The sequence below is a fragment of the Haemorhous mexicanus genome, chromosome 4, assembly GCF_027477595.1.
Source record: "Haemorhous mexicanus isolate bHaeMex1 chromosome 4, bHaeMex1.pri, whole genome shotgun sequence".
In the NCBI taxonomy this organism is placed as follows: domain Eukaryota; kingdom Metazoa; phylum Chordata; class Aves; order Passeriformes; family Fringillidae; genus Haemorhous; species Haemorhous mexicanus.
The window spans coordinates 55960855-55978305 of record NC_082344.1 but is presented as its reverse complement, the minus strand read 5'-3'; the positions used below and the strand labels follow the sequence as shown (position 1 = coordinate 55978305).

The 17451-nt window shown below is 37.5% G+C and overlaps 1 protein-coding gene across 3 annotated transcripts in view; it reads right to left on the bottom strand.

The window, feature by feature from the left end:
* Positions 1-1476: 1476 nt before the first annotated feature.
* Positions 1477-17451, bottom strand: part of ARAP2 (ArfGAP with RhoGAP domain, ankyrin repeat and PH domain 2) — a 117878-nt gene continuing 101903 nt past the window's right edge. For 2 of the 3 annotated variants that reach the window (XM_059845034.1, XM_059845035.1), the window contains 5 exons: positions 14680-14762; positions 13264-13299; positions 12717-12780; positions 7997-8128; positions 1477-4655 (listed from right to left, as the gene is read on the bottom strand). In XM_059845034.1, the coding sequence (XP_059701017.1) occupies positions 4305-4655; positions 7997-8128; positions 12717-12780; positions 13264-13299; positions 14680-14762 (666 nt within the window). In that variant the 3' untranslated portion in view covers positions 1477-4304. Of the gene's footprint in view, positions 4656-7996; positions 8129-12716; positions 12781-13263; positions 13300-14679; positions 17350-17451 lie in introns of those variants that run through there. The other variant, XM_059845036.1, reaches the window with a different exon arrangement.

Here is a 17451-nt window from a genome sequence, read left to right as displayed (position 1 = left end):
AAAACTTCTCTTAAGTAGCCCAAATCAAAATAATTTTTTAGAGCATTCTATGCTCCAAACAGGGACTCAAGTCAGTACTTTCTCGAGTCAGTACTTTTTTTTTTTTTTTTTTTTTTTAGTTTCCATTGGATTCAAGCAGAACTGAAGCTGTTGTAGTCCAAATTCAAGCACAGTCTGATAGCTGACTCTCCCACTAAAACAGACTGCACTGAAAACAGGATATAAAAATCAGAGAGGTGACATAACAGGGTAGGCCTATAACAAAGCGTCATAGCCAGTGAGAGATACATCCCTTACTTCCTTACTCCTGCAGGTACCACCCTGTCCCCAGCAGAGCATGTAATTTTTTCTTACACTTCTTAATCTTGAATTTGAACGGTGGAGATGGTGGAAACCTGGCAGCACTCACAGGAACACAAACTGTGCCAGCACTGTATCAGGGGAGATAAAAATCATTGCAGTGAGATAAAATTCCTGTAACTTTTACTCTCAGATAAACCCTGTATCACCAGAGCAGCCTAAAACTACCCCAATACATGACAGCAAAAGGCACCCCAGGGGTGCCTCTGGCAGACAGAGCTGGAGGCATCCTAACAACTTGCCTTAGGCAGAACAGCCCAGAGCTCTTCCCAAGGAAGAAACAAAAATCAATGATATGGCCAAACCTTCCACATTAACTGAAGAAATCTTTGGGGATATCCTTTCCCCACTGGACAGATTCTCGGATAACATTCGCAAAACCTTTTAATGCAAAAATTGCATCTCAGCCCCAGTAACACAGTAAAGGCACGGTCTGCATGAATACACTCTGTAGATCCCAGCTGGTGAAACTGATCCCACACTAAGGCAGTCTCTGCTGAGGCACAAAACCTATTAGTCAAACTGCTTTTTTGAACTGGCATCCCAAAATAGTACCTCAGAAAGAGATCTGTTTTGAAGAAAAATTCTAAAATAGCAGACAATATCCAGCTCAAGTAAAGAAAAAGAAAATGAAGAATCTAGTTCATGTTTCTTCTTGGGTTTTCACTTGTTTCCCTCACCCATCCTAATAAATATGAAAAAAACCCCCACACAAACAGAACACAGGCATTATATTAACAACAAAAACAATGGTTACATGTCAACTTTACACCTACCTATCATGATTATAGAAGTTTAACAAGACAATGACGAACCTGAGATTTACTAAGATTTATTAAGATATTAATCTTAGTCTTCTAACTGTTATAGGCCCATACATAAAATACCAGTCTCCCATTTAACTTCATTTTGCAGATGAGAAAGTAAGCTCTTACCAGGTTATTCAGCAGTTTTCATATGGGCAGGCACAGATTTTTTTTTTTAACATTCTGGTTTTTTTCTGAAAAAATCCATCACCTTGTTGTGAGAAATAGCATTTGTCCAGTTACAATTCTCTAAAAATTACACTTTACCAGTCCTCAACATGGCACAGGAACAACAAAAGATCAGCAGCCATTAAGATATTGCAACAAACCACATTTATTCTGCAGGTCTTAGATCAGTCTGAAACGTGTAGTGCAACAATAATGTGTCAGATTTTTGTTCAAAACTTTGATACCTATCTAAAAGAATTAATTTAAAATTTAATTTTGACTTCCCCAAATAAATTTTACTTGTGTTAACATTGTCATCATTTGGTGTGCCTCTGTGAATGTGCACATAAATGTGTTTGTGCATGAATATATACAACGCCAAATTTAAACACATTTTATTAAACATCTTCTTGAATTTTATGGCCTGTTAGCAGCAGTTATACAGATATTTTACCTGTGACATGGCTTTGAAATAGAACAAATGTTTCTGTAGTCCTTAGACTACAGAATAATAAAAATACACAAACCATTTTCTTTGTGGATATATTCACTCCAATGCACAAAACCCTTCCACTGCTCCATTTATTCCATTAGTGTAGTGGCTTAAATGATGCATGAGGCATCATTTCAGCAGTGAAGCGAATGTCATTCTTAAGGTCCCAATAAAAAGATGAACAATATAAGAACCAATATAACTCAATACTGAGAAATATCTGCAAATAAAAGTACAACTGTAAATACTACATTCAAGTTCAGCCTGACAGAAAATAAAGCAATTTCTCCTGCTGGCATTAGTCCCCAGTTCAAACCAGCATTTAAGAATGTGTTTTATAACATCAAGCACCAGCTTTAATCAATAAAATTTGAGTTCAGGCTGATGTGCTTCCATGAGACAGAGCCTCAATGATTAGAAGAGGCTCAATTACAAAGTGAAGGTAGCAAAACAGTCAATAGTGCACTGGGAAAATTAAAATCTACAAACTTGTTTCAGTTTTAACAACTGGTCAAATAAGTTAGGTGCAAAGTCTGAAAGGCTAGACTTGCTTTGTCAGTGCTACATTCCAGATTTATAAATACTACTATAAAATATTTGAGTTTGATCTCATTTTCTCTCTGCTTCCTAGCAGAGTTGCCAGATACATTATTTGAGTCACTTGTCTAATTTCTTCAATCAAACAAATTATTTTTCCAATTAAGCTGCTCAATGTAATCAGGAATAGAAGTAAATGATGTGAGAAATGTTAGGGCACCTGTGACTACCAAAAATAGAAGAGGGAGTAAGTGAGCATACTGCTTCTGTGCTTCCTCTCTCCTACTCCAAGAGATCTGGCCAATTCCAATCAAACACTAAAGGCATCACTAAGTTCTTAAAAGGCTGATGAAAATCTGTGGCAGTCTGACTAGTCAGACCACAAAAGGGACAGCAGCAAAAATGAGCAGATGCCCTTATTAATGCCTCCCTTGAAGCAAAGTGCCTTGTGAGCTCATTAGAGCTCAGGTCTGTTGGTCCTGCTGCTTAACCAGACAGCATCTACAACACCTGAAAACAGCCTCAGCACAGCAGTGCCTTCTGCCCATCCAGGTGCTATGGAACAAAGTCAAATCAGCAGTCCCAAGGGCTTTGTGAAGATAAAATCTACAAAACAACTGAAAATAATTTCATTCCTTGAATAGGTTTTGTTTTGAAAAGCAATGCTGAATTTTAAATTTAAGGAACTCAGGGCCTAAAAATCAAAGTAGCTGTACTGTGCTACATCACTATCTTCAAGAACTGCTACCTACACACTCAGCAGGCAGCAAGCAAGGCTGCTGTCTCACCCTGGGACCAGCCCTCACACTCAGAAGAGCAGTGGTAAAGTTGTAGGACAAGCATTTGCTAGTCCCTGCAAACAGAATATTATTACCTTGGTCCTCATGGTAAAGAGAGGGGTAAATCTCTTCCTCTGTTTAGGATTTGGCACTTCTTAACACTGGGTGTGTTGGTACCATTCTGATTTGTTTGTGTGGGCACCATTTTTTCTTAAATGAATTAATTTCTCATTTAAATACTAAATATTTATGGGAGGTCAGTAACTTCGTTAGCACCAAGCAAGCTCTATCCAAAGAGCAATAGAAAAGCTTGCATTTGTCACACTGAGCTGAGCAAGGCCTGTTTAGAAAAGTACTTCAGCCCTCTGACATAGAGATTTTCTTCCAATTTGCACACCCATTAGATGTTGCTTTGAAAACTTTTTTTTGTCCTCCTCAATAGTCTCATAACTTAGATGTAATAATCAGATGTACACCCTAGAGACACAGTTTCAAGATACAAGAATTAATACATTGTCTTATGTAATACATTTCTCTCCCTTTTGATTCCTTCACATGATGCCTTGTCAGAGGACAATTCTATGGAAGCAAATACTAATTTTCTCCTTAAAAAACCCCACAAATTAAAAAAAACAAACCAACAAAAACAACAAAAAATCAATTTCAAATCAGATGTTACTAAGTTTATAGTGTTAGACAATTAAAAATATTGCAGGCCAATAGAATGAATTTCAGAATATATCTTGTCTTTTAAAAATCTCTCCAGTATTTACAAGGTGGTACAGAGTACAAAGAGCAAAAGCTTTTGACAGTCCTTAGAATCCTTGTATCAAACAAAATCTGAAACAAACAGAAACAAAATAGAAAAAACCCTGGTGTCCTTGCACTGCACAGAAAAACTTCCAAACTTCCGGAGATTTACATAATCAGTTCTCCCAGTTCAGTTGTAAATTATAACGTAGGGCAAAATCAATAGCTGCATATAAACAAATTATATTTCCTTATTTCCTCTGCACTGTACAAACTAGATACAGCAAAACAGAACACTTTTGAACAGAAAACACACACACAAATATATATATATATATATATATATATATATACACACACATATATAACACAAGAATATACGTATGAGTACTACACTTCAGGTTCAGGAAATCAGCTGGAGTTTTCATGAAGCGCTCTGTTCTTCTGCAGCACTGTATTTAGTTCCTGAATCACATCTGATGGCAATTTACTATCTAGTTCCAAAGTAGTTTTGTTTGTTTTTTTTTTATTTTTCTTCAGTGTCTTATGTGTTATTTGGGGTAATTCAGTCACTCCTGAGCCTGCATCATCCTCAGAAATCAAGTTTCGATGTGTTTTGGCATGATTTCGCCCTTTCTCCTCCTTTCTTTCCAAACATTGTGCCACAATAGATGCTTTTTCTTTCAAGTTTTTTCTTTCTTCCAGAAGTTCATTATCATGATGTTCACCTGATCTTGACTTTTCAGCTTGTAGTTCTACATTCTTACCAAACAAGCAAAGAGAAATAAGTTCATTCACACCATATTAAAAAAATATTTAGATTGCAATTTTTGCTCATTAGTTTCACATAAGTTTTAAAGAAAAAAAATTAATTTTACTCAAGAGCTGAGACAGCAAAGTCAGTTTTAAATTACCACAATTGTCATATTATTATTTAGTAATCATTTTTAGTGAGCAAATTCTCAATTTGCTATACTTCTGAAATTTACATAAATCATGCACCATGCCAATGAAGATATGAAGATTTATTTTTATAAAATCACAATTTCAGTTTCCATTCTACCACAGTAGACTAAATTTTAGCATTTTACAGCAGATCCCTATACTCTTAAAGACGTAGAATTGTTTGGTGGAATTAATACAGACGTGTATATTACAGTTTTGATAATTAATGACTGAGCAACATGAATATATGAGAGATAATTTTAAACAATCATATAAAAATTTTCAGCAGCTTTTAAATACTAACTGATATGTTATGAAGACTGGCTTCTTTTTCAATTTTCATACTGGAGGGCTGTTTTCAAGTTCTTAAACTGTAGAAAATTAAAGGTAAACCAGATGCTGGATCTAAATTTGGATTATTGTATTCTGGCTACTCAGGTGGTGCAGCAGTAGGTAGAACATTCCTTTTGTGAAAAACTCTGGTAGTTCTAAAGGAAAATTAGGTCCTGGAATACTTTTTCCACGTGTGCCATCTTTCTTGACAACCAGAAGGTGGAGAAAGCTGAGGGAGACTTTGGGTCTTTTTGTATTTCCTGTGTGGAACTTGTTCAGTTTGACTGCATTTTTTAAGGAGTTATTCATCCACATATGAACAATTTGTTCCTTGGAATCTTAATACTTCCTATATGTTAAATCAAACATTAAAAACTACTCAAACACTAGGGAGGAGCTAGTTTAGATATACAGAATTACAGATTGGTTTGGGCCTTTCTTGTATGACCTATTCTAAGTCAGTATGCTATTTGATCGTGCTTGAAAAAAAAGGTTTATCCTCATTCCTCAGCCTTCTTGTATTTAGAAATAAAATCAAATACTTACTGCAGATACACAGCAATATATTTCTATTTCAATTAAATAATTCTATATGAGAAATATGCATAATTCAAATGCATTGTCCACATGTGCAAAAAGCAGTACAAAAATAACCAAAATGTTTTGGTTCTATTTGTTATTAGGATTCTTAGTTATTAAGCCTTTCAAACCTTTGGTATTGCACATTTATCTTGTTAACACACAATAAAACTCCTTCCAAAGATGAAGAAAAACCAGACGTTCAATATAGACATTTTAGCAAAAAATAATAATATTAAACTCAGTTTCAGAGTATCTTTGAGCTTATAGTGGTTTGGGTTTTTCTCCCCCTCAGTCATCCTTCTCTCTCAAAGATATCCCTTTCTTCACTGTTTAGAAAACTTTCAGTCTCTTTTCCTGCCTGTATAAATTGATGACATTTCTACTACATGTTCATTGATCTGTAAAGAGACTTCCATTTTCCATAAACCAGCATATTTCAGAAAATGCTTGTTCCTGATATTACTTTCTAATGCTTTAAAACAGAGATATTCTTGCATGTTGGAAGAGTACTCAAATTCAAAGACTGAAGGACTGAAGGCATGGTCTCCCAATGGTACATTCTTTTTAACTGACTCCACTGGGGTTTAATATTTCTTCTTAATAAACCGTATCATATATATACTTTCTACCACTATTTTACTGTTCATTCCAGTTTTAGCTTTCCATGTAAAAAAAGCCTTAGTTTTTATTTTTCATTATGTATTGTGTTAACCTTCCTAAAGTATGCAAATACCTTTTCCATAAAAAATTCTCTAGATTTAATCATGGCATAAATAATGAAAATGGTGGATTTCTGATTTTACATTTAAATGCAGACCTCCTCAAAGTTGCAGTGTACAAAACATTAAAATTCTCCCTAATAAAGCAAATTATCCCCAAAAAACCCCCCAAAAACATACAGTAACTAAAAGGCATTAAGGATTTTTAATAATGAAGCTCAGAATTCAATAAAACTTTTACCCTAGAATGTTTGAATTTGTAGCCATCTCAAAGAATGTACTGAGAGGTTTCAAGTGTACTTGCATAAAGAACAGGTAAGAGACACACCTAAGGGTTATGAAGTTTTTTGACTGACGAGACCTGATTACTTTCATCAAAGAAGTTTGAAAATACAAGCATCAGAAAGAACTTAATAAAAACTGCAAAAAATTTTTTTGAGAGAAAGCTAAAACAGACGAAACAAAATACAAAAGTTTGTAAAAAAATTATAAAATGCTTATATTCACAAAGTTTTATACTCTTGTAGTTAGGCAGAGCAGAAATTCTTTCTAGAAGGAAGTGTAACACGAGATGGAGCTGTCTTTTACATAAAGCACTATGCCTGCCTTTTGCTTTTGGTTCACTACAGAAATAGCCAACTTTACCATTCTGTACCTGAACCATCATCTCTGTTAGTGGTGATAATAACCATGATAACCCCTATATTCAAAATGTTCCAAAGTGTGCAAGAAATTATACTGCTGCAGTCAAAGGACCAATCTGTTGTTTCAACAGTTATTCACTGCTGCACTCAGGCTAGTTACCACTACTATTCCCAAGCAGAGCAGTGCCTCCACTGCTTCATCTCAGCTGGAATAAAGGCAAGTAAGTTCTCCCCACAGGCATCAGTTTCTCTATGTGGATACCAGAAAGTAATCTCAAGCTAATATGATAAGGTTAAGACACATCACTAGTGCACTAGTGCAGTAATGCAGTAACAAAGCTCAGTCTATTCAAAGAGTTGTAACTAAAGCCTCTCAGTCATCTTTGAGACTAATAATAGCACAACTTAAATGTAGCAACATTAGTTCCATCAGAGCTTTTCCATTATATTCACAGAGTATGTAACTAAAACCATGCAGTTATTTTAGACAGAAGAAAAAATATTTCAAGATATGCATGCAGGACAGTTTTCAAGGAGCTTATTAAAAATAAAAGCCGTACTGTAATAATGTGCATAATATTTCCAGCTAGAAGTCTTATTTACTCCTAATGAACAATCTCTACTCAAAAATAGCAAGCACAAATCAAAGTCCATTATGATTTACTGAACAGCCAGAGAGGTTATGCAACTTGGGACTACAATAGCTTTTTTAAATTAAATTTTCCTAAATGTTCCTTTCATGACAAAATATTGGAAGAGGCATTGATAATAAGAGCACCTGCATTCTATATTAATCCAGCTCAAGGGAGTTCATTAGTACTGGACTACTTATTACAGCATTGTGGTTAAAAGTTCTATATCAAGTTTAAACCCCACTTACCTCTGTATTCCCTCGGATTTCACAAGTGTTCTTCTCCTGATGAATGGGAATTAGTGGTAAGCCTCTGATCTTTGGGCTTTTAGTTATGGATTGCTTTCTTGCTTTCCCAGCAGGTGGCCATATATCTGCATGCTGAAGAAGAAAATGATTCCTTATTTTCCATCTACAATTTCATAAATACATAGGATTCTTTGGTATGCAAAACTCCCTTGGAAAAAGCTATATACTGCACAATACCATGCCCTACTATTGTGGGAGAAAGGGAAAAACACTATGATACTTAAAATTATGTAAATATTTTGTAAGCGCTGCACAATGTTGAGTGAAAAGAACCAAAATGTCTCTACATAATTGTCATGTATCAAACATCTTCCTTCCTTAATATTATTCTCATTATCCTCAAAAAGTAGAAAATATCATTAAACATGACACACATTTTGACTTGTTTCACAATTTCAAGATTCCACAGAAGCATGCTTTCATGAGTCCCAACAAAAGTTTCTGAAATAAGATAAAATCACCTCAATGTGCAAGCATTTCTAAATGTGTTTCTTGTTGAGGTTCAAGACCGAAGTTCAGGGTACAACACTTGGGCCACAACAACCTCGGGCACAGCTACAGGCTGGGGCAGAGTGGCTGGAATGTGGCCCAGTGGAAAAGGACCTGGCAGTGCTGGTCCACAGCTGCTGAACATGAGCCAGCGTGTGCCCAGGTGGCCAAGGAGGCCAATGGCATCCTGGCCTGTGTCAGAAATAGTGTGGCCAGCAGGAGCAGAGCAGTGATTGCTCCCTTGTACCTGGCACTGGTGAAGCCACACCTCAAATCCTGTGTCCAGTTCTGGGCCCCTCACTGCAAGAAAGACACTGAGGGGCTGGAGCGTGTCCAGAGAAGGACAATGGAGCTGGAGAAGGGTCTGGAGCACAAGGCTTGTAGGGAACAGCTGAGGGAGCTGGGGGTGCTCACCCTGGAGAAAAGGAGGCTCGGGGGAACTGACTGGTCTCTACGATTGCCTGCGAGGAGGCTGGAGCCAGGTGGGGATGGGCTTCTTCTCCCAGGCAACCAGCGACAGGGTGAGAGGAAATAGCCTTAAACTGCACCAGGGGAGGTTGACATTGGATATAAGGAATAGTTTCTTCCCAAAAAAGGTGATTAGACATTGGAATGTCACCAGTCACCATGCCTGGAGGTGTTTAAGAAAAGTCTAGGTGTGACGCTCAGTGCCATGGTCTGGTTGACAAGACGGTGTTAAGTCATAGCTTTGACTCAATGATCTCAAAGGTCCTTTCCAAACTAATTGATTCTGTTATTCTGTGAAAATTTGTATTAATAATTTAGAGAAAATAATTGCTTAACATATGATAACAACACGTGTTATCCGAAACACAATCTACAAATATGCAGATCTGGCTTCAACAGTAGTCTGCTTTATCTCAACTGAAATAGGTGAGTTTTGGGGAAAAATGTGAAGTTCCACTCTGAGTGAAAAACAAGACTGGGAAGAGAAGCAAGTAAAAAATCATACATTACTTACTGAACATTTCAAATTTGAGCACATGAGCTCACAGTCCTCATGTAATGCCAATAAAAAACAGAAAGATTTGAGGACAAGGTATTTCAAGACTATTTTACTGAAAAATCATCAACATGAGTTTCTGTGAATCAAAATGAATATCCAAGGCCTACAGCTAAATCAGCAAAACTTTGAAGGAAACTGGCAAGCCAGGACTGCAAATCCATGAAGCAAGTCTCTTGAAGACCCTATTCAAAAAAACAATTTTAATCTATGAGGAGGTATGATCATACTTGCACATGATCTGCAAGTAAAAAGAGCACTACCATTAAAACCCATCAGAATCAATGATTACTGACTCATGATGGCTGACTAGAAATTGAAAGCCATGGCTCCAAATTTAGAAGAAGTATTTTATAGACTCATATCTTGATGAAGTAAAAAATTCTCACACATGATATGACGAGAGTGATGCAAAAGTCTGTGATAAGAGCTCTCTCCAGTGGAGAGTTCACTCCATTAAGAACATTTTCTTCTAATAAAATGAGAAATTATCTGAAAGAGCAGCTCTTGCCAACCAAAATCAGTTTATTGTGGATCAAGATAAAACAAACAAATACAATCCAGAAAGTGATGGAGAAACTTTAATCAGCTTCTGAAGAAAACTATCTGTCTTAAATCCCAGCAAGCCTAAGGACACCATCCCTGTCAGCTAAGGAGCCTGATTTCCCTTTTGTGCCTGTAACATTTCTTGAAATAGAACTGAGAAAGTATATCAGAAATACTAGCAATGCATTAGGCCACATAAAAAATGTATTTATTCATAGTTTTGACCCCTCTGTTCAACTGCACCTCATGGTAGTATAATGTGCCTCCAGCTGATCGAAGACAAGGAAACTGGAAGAAAACTATTGTGTCCATCTTCATATGAATTAATTACTTCCAACTGAATTCTATGCATGCTCTTAAGAGATTTTGTACAGAACTATTACAGAATTCAAGAATCGTGCTTTTCAGGATGGTTTTGCATAGAACTGAAAGAAACATTGGTCCTACTTCAAACACTTATTATGTACCAGTTTGAAATGGAAGATTAATAACCTCTGGGTTAACTTGATTGCCTGTATCAAAGTACTCTTGTACCTAGATTACAGCAGTACCTACACTTTGCTGTTTATATACTCTGCACTGTTTATACTACAGGAATAAACATTATCAGACACTAAGAAAAAAAAAACAGTAATAGTACTACTATCTTACTGATATTAATTACTAATAAAACTTGAGCCTGCTCAGGCACTGAGGAATGCAGTAATATTGGTTTATGTCCCTCTTGATTGCACAAGAACATTAAATGTCAATGTCTTAACTCTTCAAAACCAATTTTACAGTATTTTTCAATTTCCAATCTAGGTTATTCCACTCACAAAGAATATGTGCTGCCCGCAGTTTCTCTAACGTGTGTGTTCAAATACAGTGACAACATATACAGAAAAAAAAAAAGCTGACTTCCCTAAAGATGGTCTCAACCTGAAAATTCTAACTAGAAATAATCTCAGTTGACATTTACAGCTTTCTGGTTTAGAAATGGGATAATGTGGTAATAATTGTCTGCTGCTGTATGATGCAAGACTTTTTAGAGATCTTACAGCAAACTTTACCAATATGAGGCATTGCATTCTTAAGGAAATTTTCTCCGTAACGAAGTAGTAGACTGCAATAAGAACAACACACTAAATCTGCATCTGCATCATTAGCACATAATTTCTCATGTAGTTTACAGACTGACAACTTTACTGATGTCCAGAATGCTTGTAAAAAAAAAAATCAAGAATTTCCACAAAAAATCAAGCCAAACCAAAAAAACCCTTTCAAAGTAGTACTGCTAATTCATTGCACTGTTCATTCATTGGAATAAAGTTTTAAAATTAACAATATGAATTCATAGCAATTTTTTTTTAATGTGCATGAAATGATTTAGTCTTTTTTTTTTCTTTTAGGAAAATTTATCCTGGACAGTGAGCAATGCCTCCCAGTTTTTATCTATATTGTCAAAGGAACATTGTGCATCTGCCTGAGCAGAATTGTAAAACTGTCCTTCATCGTGATTTTATGTCAAAAGGACTTCAACAGTTACCAACCTTGCATGAGTTACTTCTAAGTTTCCTATATCAATAACCTCTGAGCCTATTTGCTGTGACACTGCTCATGTTATGCCCAGGAGATGTATGCCAGCTGTTTCCATAGAAACAACAATTGTCATTTCAGTTAAGAGACTTGAATAAGACGAGAATTTGGAAGTCTTACTTTCAAGGCACGCATTATACTTCTAGCACTACTATCTATGAAAGTCAGATTCTGTTTTAGGAAGTCACTAAGTCTGTATTTCAATGGTCTTGTGCTCAGCCTACTTTATGCAACACAAAGCTCCCAGGTAATCACAAATCTAGCAATGTTTATTCACAGTGATATCCTGCAAAGCTCCTTGAACACCATGGGAAAAAGAAAAATCTGACATAGACACAAAATCCTGTTAAAACCTTTAACTATGTTCCAGTCTCCAGTCAGGCTAAATTCTTCCCATCTCGCTTACTTCCACTTCTCCAATGCAAACATTAAACTCCATTTCCAAGGATGTGTTGTATGACACTCAAACACATACCCACCTTACAATCTCGCAGCAAGCAGAAGAGTACTTAATTTAGGATAAAGCCTACCCAACACATTGAATTGTCAGTGTTAACAAAACAAACCTGGATACCAGAGAAATAAAGCCATATTGGCACAGCTCTTCAACTGGGCTAGTTCCCACCACTATGCTTTTAAACATTACACCTGTCTTTCATGACTATTTAGCAGCATCCAAACTAGTGAGCAGAGAAATAGCACTCGGGTATTGTGGCACACAGACACACCCTTTAGGTCAATGCCCAAAATTTCACATACAAGAGCTTTCTGCAAAGGAAATAATTTTCCTTCTTTACCAAGCTTCTCTACAACACAGTGGGGTGGGATGGGGAGGTGATGTCAGAATCTAATGTTCTTACTCTCAGAGCACTCATAGTCTTCATGGACTAAGACACCTTTTGGCACTTTTATTACATGAAGTATTCCAGAAACTTTGGCACTGAACCTTATATATAACACATACATATTTAATGGGATTTTTATAACAGCAGAATGAGTTACATTTTCAGATCAGATTAGTACCTGTGCCATAAAAATGCTGATCATCCACTCCATCTGCACATCTTGTCCATCACAACATATATACCTAGAACACAATACATAATTAATATAAAAAACAATGGAGACACCTGTTAAAGTTACACATATTTAAGAATAGGCTTCTAAACTACATCAAATAATGCTTAAATTCATTCATACTATCCATCTTTACTATTAACACTCCCAAAAAACCAGGCATATATAAATACTTCAAATTATCCCTTTACCTACTTTGAAGACAATGCCTGTGCTTCATTTTAAGCTTGTGCACAGGATTAAAATCTATCATACTAATTTTATGACTATTTTTGGTCTCTGGTCACAGACGGAAGCCAGACACCTAAACCCAAAAGATGAACCAAACATACCAACTAAGAAAGTTTCTGTAATTAAAAAAAACAGAAATAAAATTTGACATGAAAGCAAAATAATGCCCATTAGTTTTCAAACACTCTTATTTTGAAATTGAATATTTCTACAAATATTAGACAGTGAAGTTAAACCAAGCATGCATTTCATGTTTACCTACCACTGGTGTTTTTCAGAAAATACTGCAAGTCCCCAGCTGAAAAAAACGAAGATTTTCAAAAATTAGTTCCATAAACAGGGACTATTCCTCAAACTGCAGAGATTAATTACCTTTATATAGTCCTTTTAATTAAAAAAAAAAATTTTTTTGCAAAGTCTAAATGTGTACTGCAAATCCAGAATAAAGTTGTGGGTTTCAGGATGGATTTTGCTAATTTTCTTACAACTGATTCACAGTTAATGAACTCTCAGTTTTAGACAAAGGGTTATAGCAAAGCACTGCAGATGACAGCTGACTAGTTGCCGAGTTTTTTCTGTGGCTGTGCTTTCTAAAAGGAGCTGGAAATAAAACTGTCAGGTAAAGAATCCACTACAGTGTGGAAGTCACAGAGAAAAAAGAGCTATGCTTGTACTATAAACAAAAGAATCACATGATTTTATAAGGATTTAATAATTACTAGGGAAACGAAAAGGGAGTGTGTGCACAATCAAGCCTCTGAGGTGAAACAGACACTTCTGGAGATCCAGAAGAGACTTGGTAAACTCTTCTTTTTAAAGTAGACTAAAAATAAACCTTAAGGTAAAAGAACCTGCAAAAATACATTTACATAATCTTTTTACTCCTATTTTGGACTAATCTCCTACTCATTCTGCACTTGAATTGAAAAAAAAAACACACCCAGAAAAACCACCAACATTTTCTTAAACATGGCTAAGCTTTGAAATTCACAGACCTTTTTGGGGTGTTTTGATTTGCCAACTGTAAAGGAAAAGTTCAAGCAGATCTGTTTAAAGGCTACAGCCAACCTAGACTCCCTCTGGGATAAGATCCTATGTGCATTGTCTCAGTATCTCAAAGCTTTGACTGAACAAGAACTGGAAACATCTGAGAAAAACAGTTGTCATTTTCCAGTGCTCTTTTCCTGAGAGATAGTCACTGATGTTTGTAAAGGGCACTGTAGTCTTAAACTAGCAGAAATATCAAAATAACAAAGATCCTGAAAAGGGAAAATCCTCTGCTGAACAACAGGAACTGCCAGTAAGGGCCATGACTAACTGGTTTTCTCTTCTCTATTTTTACTTGGTGCAAGGAAAGTGTGTCCACCAATGACATGCAGGACATATACCACAAAACTAAGTGAGCCAGGAATGACCATATCCACAAGAGATAAAAAATGCACCTTAGATTACAAAGAGAAAATCAATAAAGTAATTTAGTAGCACAGATTAGTTAACATGGAACATGAAAACAAATATAGGAACAGAACAAATAATATTACAGGGGATAATTTAATTCAGCATACTGCTATAGGCTTCTTGACTTTTCCTTGTTACACAATGTTCTATGCTACCCTTTATTGATGATACTACAATACTTCTTACACAGCGTTTATTTTCTTCTCTTTTCTATTCTTACTTTGTTGGTGGCTTCATTTTCTTTTTCACTCCAAGATAAAGCTTCAGAGAACTGACAGGCAACACTTTTTCAGGTTTGCTAGCCTGCAAATAAAGCAAGATTCTAAATATTGTATCAGGAATGTGCCAAAGAGAAAATGCCACATGACTGATTTCACAGTTCAGTTTCTTTCATGAAGTGCACCCCTCTTTTCTAGCAACTCCTTAAAATATTTTATCTCTTTCTTTGCCATTAATAAAGTGTACCAGTCACTATTACCGGAAGCAGACTGATTATAACTTAAGGTTCACATGAAATCACAAAACTGTAACACAATCAGAATAATGAAGATGTGATGCTACATAAGAACACAAACTCTTCATGAGACAGGAAGATGGGAAATGGGATTGCTCTCTGTTAAATAACCTCTTCTGTGGAATGCTGAAAATTTTCTTCAAATCAGAGAATGGTTTGGGTTGGAAGGGACTTTAAAGACTATCTAGTTCCAACCCCCCTCCCATGAATAGGAACATCTTTCACTAGACCAGGTTACTCTGAGCCCTATCTAGCCTGACCATGAACACTTCCAGTGATAGGGCATCCCGAGCTTTTCTGGGTAACCTGTTCCAGTGGCTCACCACCCTCACAGTAAAGAATTCTTCCTAATACTCAGTCTATACCTACTCTCAGTTTGAAGGCATTCCTGTTGTTCTGCTGCATTACACTCTTCTAAAACATCTGTTTTCATCTTTCTTCTAGGCTCCTTTCAGGTACTAGAAGGCCACAAGTAGGTCTCTTTTCCAGGCTGACCAAACCCAGGTCTTCAGCCTTTCTTCACAGACAAGGTGATCCACCCCTCTAATCAACAAGGTAGCCTGCCTTGGACTCGCTCTAACACGCCCATGTCCTTCCTGTGCTGGGCCCCCAGAGCTGGCTGCAGCACTGCAGGTGGGCTCTCACCAGAGCAGGGCAGAGGGGCAGAATCCCCTCCCTCCTCTGCAGCCCACGGGGCTCTGGGTGCAGCCCAGGACACCTTTGGCTCTCTGGGCTGTGAGTGCTCATGACTGGGTCATGTCCAGCCTCTCACCCACCAGCATCACCAAATCCTCCCTGGCAGGGCTGCTCTGGATCTGTTCATCCCCCAGACTGGACTGATATCATAACTTGACCCAAACAAGGTGCAACACCTTGCACTTGATCATGTTAAACCTGCTGAGATTCCCATGGGCTTACTTTTCATGCTTGTCCAGGCCTTTCTGGATGGCATCCTATTCCCAAGGTGTATCAACCATACCCCCAGCTTAGTGTCATCTGTTGAAGATGCACTCAATCCCCCTTTCTGTGTCACTAATGAATATATGAAGTAGCACTAATCCCAGTAAGGACCTCTGAAGGACATCACATGTCAGTGATGTCCATCAGGACCCTGAGCCATTGATCACTACCCTCTGGATATGACTATTCAACCACTTTCTTATCCATCTAACAATCCTCTCCATCAATTCCATCCCTGCCGAATTTAGAGAAAATAATATTGTGAGGGACCATGTCAAGGGCTTTACAGAATTCCAGACACATGACACCTGCAACTTTTCCCTTGTCCACTGACATAGTCAATTTATCATAGAAGGCCACTAAGTTGGTCAGGCAGGACTTGCCCTTGGTGAAGCTGTGCTGACTGACTCAAACCCACAATCTCTGGTTTAGACAGTGCTTCATCCATTAGGCCACTGGGGCCGCTAAATCAGGATGAAGAATAAAGCAAATTATGTCTTCAAACAACCCACAGAAGTCTCTAGATAACATATCATGACTTTTATGGGACAGAGGATGGGGAGGGCAGGGCTTTGTTCCTCCTGATATCTTCAGGAAGGGCAGCCCAGTGAGACAGAAGGAATACACCTGGTTTCTGGAGAACACCAGTATTGGGACTTTCAGAGGAACCTACACAGCACAAAGAAATGGAACAGGAATATCATTACATTTAACAATAGTATACACAAACTCTTGCACATGTGAAGGAAAAAACTCTTTGAATGACAGAGAGTGGGAGGCAGTTCTGCTGATAGGGACCAGAGCATGCTGGTAGGTGCCAAACTGGGCATAAACCAACAGAGTATCCTAACATCAAAGGTGGTCTCACTTTCCTGAGCTAGCAGAAGCACAGTGAGGAGGCGGAGGAGAATGATTCTCCTTCTTTCCTTATTACTTGTGTGACTGCATCTTTTGGATCCTTGAGACAAAAAGGAATCAGTAACCTGGAGAGGGTTCAGTAGGGGCCCACCAGGCCACCTGGGGGCTGGAGCACTTGCCTTGGAGGGGAGGCTGACCTAACAGCAGCCCACGAGAGCCTACAGGGAAATTTTGAAGCAGATCAAGTGAGGCATTTTGTACTGTGAGAAGACTACATCTAAGGACAGACAAACTTTCCCATGAGGACAGTCAGGTACTGCAACAGGCTGCCCAGAAAGGTTGTGCTACCTGTCCTCAGGGTTTTCAAAGACTTTAACAGATTAAAGCCATGCATGACATGTCCTGACCTCAGCTGCTATCCCTGCTGTGCACAGGAAGCTGGACAAGGATCTCCTGAGGTTCCTTGCTTGCTCCTTCTTGAACAAACTACCTCTAGTCAATCTACAGAAAACATAGACCCACAGGTGTGAGAACTGAATGTTACTGGAAGATGAAGTGCTGAAAGGAAACAACAGATGCACACTATTACAGAGAAAAATATTTACCACAACACAAAAGCATTCCTTTAGTACTTTTAGGTCAAGTGTTTTAGCTTTCAAT